At 58.3% G+C, this 10,733-nt stretch overlaps 1 protein-coding gene across 4 annotated transcripts; it reads left to right on the top strand.

Annotated features, from left to right (window-relative positions):
* Positions 1–1,236: 1,236 nt before the first annotated feature.
* Positions 1,237–9,982, top strand: TXLNA (taxilin alpha). 4 transcript variants are annotated; one of them, XM_037378745.1, is made up of 12 exons: positions 1,237–1,463; positions 2,853–2,997; positions 3,945–4,283; positions 4,791–4,882; positions 5,875–6,045; positions 6,398–6,592; positions 6,767–6,886; positions 7,150–7,224; positions 7,740–7,832; positions 8,233–8,328; positions 8,798–9,170; positions 9,351–9,982. In XM_037378745.1, the coding sequence occupies exons 2-11, from the start codon at positions 2,880–2,882 to the stop codon at positions 9,146–9,148; spliced, it is 1,650 nt and encodes a 549-aa protein (XP_037234642.1). In that variant the 5' UTR covers positions 1,237–1,463; positions 2,853–2,879; the 3' UTR covers positions 9,149–9,170; positions 9,351–9,982. The 4 variants fall into 4 exon arrangements, with proteins under 4 accessions (XP_037234642.1, XP_037234641.1, XP_037234646.1 ...); XM_037378744.1 differs by having other exon boundaries at positions 9,481–9,982; XM_037378749.1 differs by having other exon boundaries at positions 8,798–9,160; positions 9,481–9,982.
* The last annotated feature ends 751 nt before the right edge of the window (positions 9,983–10,733 follow it).

A 10,733-nucleotide genomic window follows, 5' to 3' on the forward strand; every position in this document is an offset into this window, starting at 1 on the left:
GTGGTGGTTTTTTTTTTTTCTGACTTGGGTTGGGGTGGATCATTTTATGGGTTGGAGGAAGAGGATGTAGCTACACTTGACAGCAGTGTGTGGTATTAACTTCAGTAGCAACAGGCCTGAGTTTTCAGGTTTACCTCCTGCTCACAGTTGGATCATGTACATTTTACTTCAAAAAAAAAAAAAGTTAAATCTCTGTATTTTTTATATTATATATAGGTAGATATTTGTCTAATTGGGCTTCAGAGAAAAATATATATGAAATTTCTGTAATTTATGTAAATAGAGCGCTGTGAGGTGGGCACACCTGGAAGCGACGGCCCCGACTCACTGGTGGTCCTGCTTCTTTTCCTTTGTTTACTCACGTACTGTATCAGCCACTGTAGAGCTGTCAAACACCTCTGCCAGGCTGGAGTCACTTAGCTGAGACTTCATGGCGCAAAGGCTGACACACCAGGCTGGGCAGAGCAAAAACACTTGTGGGGTGTGGGGGCGAGCCGGCCGTGGCAGGGGGCAAGGCCGTGCCCGTGGGGGCAATGCGAGGGGCCGCAGCTCGTGTTTGGGGAGTCCTTATTGTGAAATGAATAAACTCCATCTGTGCAGTAAACCGAGGGCTGTCTACGGCGGGGGGCTCATGGGCTGGATTGGGGGGGTCTCTGGGGCAGGGCTGGGGGTCTCTGTAGGCCGAGGCTGGGCCGGGGGGCTCCAAGGGGAACTGGGACAGGCTCGCAGGGATCTCTGGACTCGGGTTGAGTGTCACGCGGGGGTGACAGGGATGGGCCGGAGGGGAGCTGTGGGGCAGGGCTGGGGGTCTTCGTAGGCCTGGGGCGGCAGGGAGCTGTGGGGCGGGGCTGGGGGTCTGCGGGGCTGGGCCAGGGGTTGCCAGCATGGACGGGGCCAGGCTGGCAGGGATCTCCGGGGAGAAGGGGTCCGGGCTGGCGGGGGTTTGTGGGGCTGGGCCGGGGGTCTCTGGGGGCCTCTGTGGGGCCGGGCCGGGGGTCGCTGGGGGTCTCTGCGGCCTCGGGCTCGGCTGCGCTGGGCGGGGGGGCGGGGCTTCCCTGCGCGGGGCACGCTGGGAGCTGTAGTCCCCAGGGCTGCGCCGCGCGGGGCACGCCGGGAGCTGCAGTCCGCAGGGCCGCCCGCCGCGGTGGCCGCGTCTCCCCGGTGTTTCCCGGCAGCCCCTGCGGCGCCCCGGCGCTGATTGGGCGGCGGCGCGGGCTGGCGCATGCGCAGTGCGCGGCCGCTGGGAGGCCCGGGCCGGAGCCGCTTCCCTCAGCGCGGGGCCGGCGGGAGGCGGCGGAGCCGGGGGGGCCGCGGGCGCGGGCACCGGCACCGGCACCGGCACCGGCGGGGCTGCGCCGCTCCCCCCTCCCTCCCATGTACCGCGGGGCCGCCGGCTCCGGCGCGCTGATTGGCTGAGGAGAGCGGGGAGCCCTGCGTCAGACCGCTGCCGCTGACGCCACGGGGTGCGTGCATGACGTCACCGGGGGGGGCGCGTGTGCCGTTACCGGCACGGTGGCTCACCCAGGGGCGCCGGCGGAGGCGTTAACGGGGCTGGGGGGGGGGGCACAGGCGTGCGTTAATTAGAGATGGGGTGAAATATTAATGGGGGGGGGACCACGGTGAGGGGCGGGGGCGGCCGGGCCGGCGGCGAGGGCCGAGGCGGAGGGGGGGGGCGGCTGGTACGACCCCGGGGGGCTGCGGGGGCGGCCGTCGGAGCCCGGGGAGGGAGAAAGAGCGCCCGGTGTGCGGGCTGGCAGCCCCGGGGAGGGGGGGGGGCAGCCCCGGGGGGGGGGGGGGGGCAGGGCCGCCGCCTGCACGTGGGTGGGTGACACACGTGCTTGGCCGCAGCCACCGCCGTGTGCCGTTGTGCTGGGCCTCCCCCAGCCCTGCCCGGGCTGCTCCCCGGGGGGGGGGGCGAGGGCACTGCGGAACTGCCGCAAAATGGCACCGGGAGGTGTCGGCAGCGTTCTGTGCTGCTGCGAGCAGCCCCGCGCCTCCGGGGGAGCAGCTTCGGCTGCCCCTGCCCCGCCGTTAGCACCCCTGCCCCGCCGTTAGTGCCCCTGCCCCGCCGTTAGTGCCCCTGCCCCGCCGTTAGTGCCCCTGCCCCATCACTAGCACCCCTGCCCCGCCGTTAGTGCCCCTGCGCCATCACTAGTGCCCCTGCCCCGCTGTTAGTGCCCCTGCCCCATCGCTAGCACCCCTGCCCCTCATTAGCATCATACCTAGAGCAGGGAGTGCGGGTGGGAAGGGGAGAGCGCACCACAGCCCTGCGGAGGGAGAGAGGATGAGGAGAGAGGAGCCAGGATCGCAGCTCGGCCTGTCAGCACCAGCTCACGGTGATGCTGGTTGATGTTGCCAGTGCTGAGCACCAGCCGGCTTTCCTCAGCCAGCTGTGCGGCTTTAGGAGGTGTTGACCTCCCTGCTGTTGGGGCTCTGCCCTGCGGATCCCCCGCTGCGGGGACAGGGTTCCTCTGCCAGCCCACACAGACCACCCAGAATTTGTAAATTCAGGAATAAACCACAGTGGGGGCAAGAGGGAAGGACAGCCGGGGCCCGGGAGGTGGTGCCCAGCACGTTGGGGGAACGGTGTGCTGGGTGAGGCGGGAGGTGCTGCCGGGCTCGGGGAAGGGCTGCTGCCAGCTCTCCTCGGCTGGAAGAGGAGTCCCCCCGCCACGCGGAGCTTTGGGGTGAGGTGTAAACTGAAAACCCAGCGCTGCTTTCCTCAGCACGGAGCTGCGGGTGGCAGCCTCTGCCCAGAGCAAGTTCCTTCCCGGTGTCTGGGTTGATGGTTCCCGAGATCCTCCAAAGTGTTACTTCTGACAGTGAAGTAGTTTCTGTTTCCCTTTCTCTAGGGTTTGTCGAGACTGAGGAGGGTCAGGATGAAGAACCAAGGTGGGGAGACCAAAGCAGCCCCGCAACCTGCCGGCTCCGCCAAAACAACCAGCGGGCTGGGGCTGGAGGAGGGCGACGCGCCGGAGGCCGCGGCACCCCTGGAAGGTGCGGTGTTGCTTTCTCCGTATGAGGGTGGGCTGTTGTATCCAGCTCTTTCACTTGTGTAAGAGCAGCTGTGATTCCTGGGGCAGAAAATCCTGATTTCTTGCTATTTCTGTGTGTGTACAGTTCTGAAGTAGTTACCTGCTTCCTGACGGAAGCACGGGGTTGATTCTCACCTGAAAATGATGGATTATTTATCCTTGCTTAAGGATTCTGTTAAAAAATGTCAGACAACTCTTTCCTTGGGGAAGCATTACATTGAGTGACCATCCCTGTTACTGGCACTTCGTAAAAATTATTCTCTGGAAGACAAAAACCAGGTCTAATCGAGTAGGTGCTGGGGTAAAATTAACCCTGCCTTGTATTCTGATGCCTAGTATATGTGGGATGGAGGAAACACGCAGCGAGTAAAGTTATTTTAATAACCAAGTGCTCTAAGTCTCTCATTTGGAGGAAGTTTGGGAGCCAAGGATGTGCTGCCTGCTCTTTCCCTGGGTGTCTGCTGTTGGGGACGAGATATGTGTGATCTGAGACGTGCAGCTGCTCTTATATGCGAGGAGAGAGGCTAACACAGGTTTAAAAATCTATTGTAATGTAAAAAAGCCTGGCTCTGGGGATATTAGCCAGCAGTTCCTATGAGGGAAAGCTCACGCACAACCTGCTTTCGTTAAACGACGGTGGGGAGGGAGGGGAATTTTTGCTCTTGACAGATGTCAGGGGCTTGGTCATGCTCTCGTGATCAAAAGAGAGGCTGTTAGGAATGCACCTCCATTGTCAGGGCAGCTGGCTGGAGACGCAGCCAGAACAAAGCAGCTTATGTTGCTGGAAGTTTAGGCAGCCTCGGTGCGGTGGGGTGCTCGGGAAACCTTCCCTTTGCCGTGTGCTTCTAGAGCCCAGAGATCAGAGGGTTCAGGGGAAGTCTCACGCTTTCCTGTTCCCCTCTCCCACAGCTCCTCTTGCACAGGAGGACACCAAGTCCTCCCGGCCCGCCGTGCGGGACGTCTCGGAAGAGCTAAGCAGGCAGCTTGAGGACATCTTGAACACGTACTGTGTGGATGCCAGCCAGGAGGGTCCGGGCGAGGACGGCGGGCAGAGCGAGCCTGTGGAACCAGAAGAAGCTGAGAAGTGTCGTAGCGAGTCCCCAAGGAACGGTGACCAGGAGACGGGCAGCCCCGAGATGAACGGGGAGAAGGAAAACACGAAGGGGACCGAAGAGTTTCGACCCGGTGAGGAGTGTGGGGAGCGGGATCAGAAGAAGGCTCAGGAAAAGAAGAAAGCCAAGGGCCTAGGTAAGAGGTTCCCTGCTCTGGTTGTGCTGCCAGCCTGAGAACTTCGGGGCAGACGTTGGTTTTTATGCCGCGCTAATTACTGTCAGTGAAAGAAGTGCCTCGGGTGCAGTGTGCAGCAGCGTTTGGGAACAATACGGCGTCCCGTTTTGTGGTACGGGAGGGAACACGCGGAGCGCTGTGAAGGCACTGACAGCTCCTGCGTGCTGCTGCAGCCTCCGGATTCTGTGGATTTCTCTTCTGCTGGATGCGACCCTCTCTAGCCAGCCCAGTGGTGGTTTCCTGCTCTGAAAACCAGGTCTCTCCCCAGCTGCTTCCGTTGTTCACCCCCTGCATGTGGTGAAATTTTTGGGGCAGAGTCTTGAGAAGGCGCTGGAGATGGTAGCTCTGGCCCAGGGCAGGCACGGCTGTGAGACCTGGTTTGTCTCTCCTGTCTTTGTCCTTATAAGCCAGAACTCTGTGTAAGTGATTTTATTTTTTATTTATTCAGAATTCTGTGTCTCATTCCAGGCAAAGAAATCACTTTGCTGATGCAGACGCTGAACACCCTGAGCACGCCAGAGGAGAAACTAGCAGCACTGTGCAAGAAATATGCTGAGCTGGTGAGTGCTTATTTCTTGGTTCCAGGCTCTGGGGCTGGAGGACACTGCAGCAGTGAGCGCAGGAGCTGCTTGAGGAGGCAGAGTAGGGCTGTACGTTTATTTTTTTTCCTCTTGATGTTGAGAGGGACAGGCCAGGAACACACATGGACCTTTGCAATGTGTGTTCTGAGATCTCTGCAGTGCGGGATACCCAAATTTTAGAGGACAGACGTTGCTTGGTCCAGCCAGGTGTTGGATGTTTGCAGAAGCGTAAGCATGTCCAAGGGTATTTTTGGCAAATCTGCGTGTAAGAGGACTTCAGAACTGTTTTCTCTCTGCTCCTCTAACGTGGAAGCTGCATCTCTTGCCCGTCCTGTGCCAGGAGCGTACTGTGGCCTGTTCCGCTGAGCCTGCGTGTCCCGATCTCTGCAGGCAGGGCTGAGCTGTGAGTTGACAGGCCCAGCCGCAACAGGAGACTGCACAGATACGTCTGCTGTCTCTGCCACTCGGTCACTGCATTTCTGTTGATAATTTCCTAGCAAGAAATGTGTGTTTGGCAAAGTCACCATGCTGCTACGTGTGCGCACTCAGCCATACGATGCGCGGTCTGATGCCGCGTTTAACCAGAGCTAGTTCTAGGTGCAGATCTAGTTCTGTGCATGGATCTGGAGCAGAGGAGAGGTGTGGGGCGCTCTGTGCGTGGCCACAGTGGATGTGTGCAGGTTTTTCCTGTGCTCAGAGCTCTGCTCCATTTGAGCAGCGTGTCTGTGGGGGTGCTGGCTGAATGTGCAAGTCTTTCAGATTCCAGCGGGACACAAATTCGGGAAGGAGAAAGGCCGTGCCCAGGGGACTTTGAGCTCTGCGTCAGTCCCGCTCTGCTCAAAAGTGGCATCTTTTGTGTTACAAAGCTCTTGTACTCCTCTCAGAGCACGGAGAGCACATCCCCTCATCGGGGCACAGCATATTGCCCTGTCTGTCTTGCTGCATCTGTGCCCTTTGCTCCCCTAACCCAGCTGGAAGAGCACCGTAATTCCCAGAAACAGATGAAGATCTTGCAGAAGAAGCAGACGCAGCTGGTGCAGGAGAAGGACCACCTGCAGAGCGAGCACAGCAAGGCCATCCTGGCCCGCAGCAAACTGGAGAGCCTGTGCCGCGAGCTCCAGAGGCACAACCGCACCCTCAAGGCAAGTGCCTCCTGGGCTCTACTCCAAGAGCCGCTTCATCCCAAGCGCTTGGATCGCTTGCCGTGAGCAGTTTTGGCAAGCTCACCTTTACCAATGGTTGTCCACAGCCTGCCACCCAGGGCAGTGCTTTAATTTTGCTGTTAAGCCATCATTCTCCACAGCGCCTGAGCGTTACCTCAGGATATATTCGCTGGAGAAAAGGAGGGGAAAGGCCCCAGGTCCCTTCCTGATTGATACAAGCAATAGTGGGGGGCTGGGAGGGTTCAGAGCATCACAGTTTGGGTAGTTTGCTCACCTGCCTGCCCAGCACAGAGGCTGACGTGTCTCTGCTGTCTCTGCCCTCCTCACACAGGAGGAGGGTGTCCAGCGTGCGCGGGAGGAAGAGGAGAAGCGGAAGGAGGTGACATCCCACTTCCAGGTGACGCTGAATGACATTCAGCTCCAGATGGAGCAGCACAACGAGAGGAACTCCAAGCTGCGCCAGGAGAACATGGAGCTGGCGGAGCGGCTCAAGAAGCTCATTGAGCAGTACGAGCTGCGGGAAGAGGTGGGTCAGGGCAGGGGACCGGCTGTAGGGTGCTCTGGTGCGCCCGTTCTGCCCGGTGAGGCGTGTTTCTGCTGTTGGAGGGGAGAAGGGGCCTCTGGGGTCTTCCCTTGGGAGCTGCCCGGGCAGCAAGGACTGCGCTGGGCATGTCAGTGACGGGTGGTGTTCCCTTGGCAGCACATCGATAAGGTGTTCAAACACAAGGACCTGCAGCAGCAGCTGGTAGATGCCAAGCTCCAGCAGGCGCAGGAGATGCTGAAGGAGGCAGAGGAGAGACACCAGCGGGAGAAGGACTTTGTAAGTCTTGCAGCAGCTCTTGAACGGTTGCGAGCGCTTTGCTTTTTGCCTTGTCCCTCTGTGGAGGCTTGTTACTGTTGGATTGCTGAGTGCAGAGCCCGGATCGGGCCACCCTGGGCCTCCTGCGTGCCCAGCGGCTTCGGGAGCAAGGCCGGAGCCCTGCTCTGCTCTTTGGGTTTCTGCAGGCCAAGCGCTGGCTGTGCGGGGGCGTGTTGAGAGCCTTCCCTGGTAGCCACCAGGTAACTGCTTTTGCTCTTCCCTAGCTGCTGAAGGAAGCTGTGGAGTCCCAGAGGATGTGTGAGCTGATGAAGCAGCAGGAGACCCATCTCAAGCAGCAGGTGAGTTACCAGGTCTGCGCACTCCGTCTGTTGAATTTTTCTTCCTCCCTAAGTGGAGAACAACCTGAAGTTCCTTTAATCTGGAAAACACAGGGGCAGGATTGCTCCTGGGTTTGGCATTGGTGAGCCTGTGTCCACACCGTGTGAGCTGAGACTCCCTCCGGCAATTCTGCCTTCTGGGAAAAAAGGAGCTTTGGTTTTTACCAGCACATTTGCCAGTGCTGGGAGCAGTCGTGTGATCAGACCTTGCTGAATCAGACCCAGCAAGTGTCTCCTGCCAAGGCCAGGAGATGTTTGTAGAACACATCAGCCTCTGAGGATGTTTCCTCAGGAAGGAATTTTTCCACATTCCCCAGTACCCAGTGCTGGCAGAGCAGCTCCGTGCTGCCAGTTTGTCCAGTCACGAGGTGACTCGCTCCGTTCGTTCTTGGCTGACATCTCCCCTCTGCTGGGGGAGGTTGTCAGGAGGTGCCGCAGTGAGCAGTGAAGAGCTGTAACCCTGTTTCCCCCCACAGCTGGCTCTTTACACAGAGAAGTTTGAAGAATTCCAGAACACCCTTTCCAAAAGCAGTGAAGTGTTCACAACATTTAAACAGGAGATGGAGAAGGTGGGTAACACTTTTGCCGCCTGGCAGAGCTTGCGTGGGCTGGAGGCGCTGCCTGTCTGTCTCCTCGGTGCTTCTGTGAGCTGGAAGAGCCACAGCTAAAAAAAATATATTTAGTTTTGTTGGTATTAAAATCAGCCCCGAGCTGGCTGCTCGTAGAAGGTTGATGCCACCCTTGCTGTGCCCCAGCTGCATCAGAACAAGCAACGCTACCCCCGTCCCCTGGTTTGTTGTTGCCTGGTCACTGTTTCCCCCCAGTGAAGCCGACCGCAAGGAGACCCAGAAGAGCAGAACCTCACTCTGCGCTGGGATAGTGGGTGCCTGTTTGAGGACACGTGAGATGTAACTGCAGCGCTCTGCCTGTGACTTAATTTGTTCCCTTTTTGTCACCCTCACCCTGTAGATGACTAAGAAAATCAAGAAGCTGGAGAAAGAGACCACTATGTACCGCTCTCGCTGGGAGAGCAGCAACAAAGCGCTCTTGGAAATGGCTGAGGAGGTGAGGGGGCTGGGGCTGAGGCAGGCAGAGCAGCGCGGCGGTGTGGTCTGTGGTGTCGGGCTGGAGCCGAGGGGTAGCAGGACAGGCAGGCTGGGGCGGGTGGTGTGGGTTTCCTTTCAGCTTGATTTTCTTCCCTGGATGCGGTGGTGGGAGCCCTCTGTCACACGGTGGGAGCGATGGTTAATTAGTGCAGAGGTGGGTGGAAGAAGCCAGGCAGTCTCTTGACCTCGGGGGAGGGCAAAGGAAGAAGGAAGCGGTGACAATAGCACCAGGTTCTGCAAACACCAAATGTTTGCTTGGTCTGGGGTGTTTTCCCCTTGAGCTTCCCTGGGTTTTTATATCCCAGCTGGGTTTTTATATCCCAGCTTCACAAAAATGATTAACAGATTTCTAGGGAACCCTTGGCTCTCCCCCTTTCTGCCTCGCCGCCCGCAAGGTGGTGGGATCTGAACTGCCTCTCTATTTGCAGAAAACCCTTCGGGACAAAGAATTAGAGGGGCTTCAGGTGAAAATCCAGCGCTTGGAGAAACTGTGCCGAGCCCTGCAAACGGAACGCAATGACCTCAACAAGAAGGTGCAGGACCTGTGTGCCCACGCACCCCGGGCAGACACGGACCTGTTGGAGCCTTTGAAGGACCCATCCCGGGACAACGGTGAGGCAGCGGTGGGAAGCGCCGCAGCAGAGCAGCGCCTGGCTGAAGATTGCCTTCACTCGGGGAGGCTGACGCACAGCGCGGATCCGGCGGAGAACCTGGGAGAACTGAGCGTGGGAGCCTTGGGGCAGAGTGGGACTGACGAAGGCACTCAGGGCGCTGACTGAGCCCGTCGTGCGGTAGGCAGAGGTAGGGCGAGGGAGGGTAACGTGAATGTTTCCATAAGACTTGATCTGATGCCCCTCTCCTGGTCCTTGGACAGGCGTGAGAGGATGGCCGTCCTGGGCATTTGAGATTTCCTAGCTTAGGTTTTTGGAGGGTTTTTAAAATTTTATATATATATATATATGATATATAAAATCTCTGCAGGGCAACGTACACTTTATATATGGATGTACATGAAAACGAGAATGACCCACCTCCCTGTGTGTGTGTGGATAACTAATATATGGAGACTCAACTGATCGTCCCTTTCACTAAAAGACCTTGTCATTGGCAGGCTGCGACTTCCCTAAAATCTAGCGCAGCTCAGGAAAGCAGGTGCGTGGATCTGCCCCGGCACGCGGCGCTGGGACAGCTGGATGCGTCGCAGCTTCCACCTTCACAGCGACACGCGGGCATCGAGTGAAAGCAAACGAGCTGAGCAGGGAAGAACTGAAGCGTTCCCCAGCGCTGGATTCTCGCTCCTTCCTCTGGGATAGGCAGGAGGGAGCTCCCGGACTTGCTCGTGTTTTCTTGTGGCCTGGCTGGCAGCTCTCCTGGGCGTGAGCTGAGCAAATGGGGGCGAAAGAGGCCGTTTCCCTCCCCTCTGTGGGTTTTGTGTATTGAATGGGGACAAAAAGCAGTGGAGAAACTGGGGGGGCCGGTTCAGCCAGGCCTCCCGCAGGGCCTTTGCTCTCCCCAGAACCTGCCGATGTCTCAGTAGCCTTACGATTCACAGTTGCCTCTTTGCTATACGCACATGTGCACAAGTGTATTAAACAGTTAATCCAAAGGTCTAATTCCCAAGTGTTTTGCACAAGCGTGTGTGATCAGTTGTGCAAGGGGATGGGGAGATTCCACCTGAGCTCCTCTGCCCCTGCGTTGGGACTTGCTGGGCCCGTCCCTCGGCGCCAAGCAGGCGGGATCTGAGGTGTCCTCAGAGCTGGGGCTCCAGGAGGATAAAACCTCAGTCTGCTCCACGACCTGCTGCTTAAGCTGCATTGCTGGGACCAGCACCAGGACCGTCCTGCGGGCTGGTCCCTTCTGCAGTGTCACACTCCTGCAGGCCCTCCGGTCCGGCCGTGCCGGTGCTGGCACATCCCCCCCTTCCTCTTTCCCTCGCCGCTTTTGCAGAAGAGTGTCTCCCAAGCGCTGCTGTGTCTGAAGCACTTGCCTGAGGGACCCTGTTGTGCTGGGAGGGTGTTTATGGACAGCTGTGGGGCCTGCTGGCACGGGGCTTGGTGGATCTTTCCTTAGTTTCTCGAGATTTTCTCTTTTCGCTGTTTTTTTGGGAGACCTCTTCTTGCTTGGAAACCTTGCTGCAGCTTCTCTTTGTGACAGATTTGATTTTCAGTGTTGCCTGCCTTTTGCTTGAAGCTGAAGCCAGCTGGCCAGGGCCATTCCTTGCAGCGGATGGGTTCAGGGAACACCTTTGGTTTCTCTTCAGCAACGCAACTGCTCTTGCATCTCCTCTCCGCCACTGTACAGTGCCCTCGCGAAGGACCTGCCTCGCTGCCAGTGGAGCAGCCCATGGGAGCTGCTTCCGCATCC

This window comes from Falco rusticolus, chromosome 3, assembly GCF_015220075.1.
Source record: "Falco rusticolus isolate bFalRus1 chromosome 3, bFalRus1.pri, whole genome shotgun sequence".
NCBI lineage: Eukaryota > Metazoa > Chordata > Aves > Falconiformes > Falconidae > Falco > Falco rusticolus.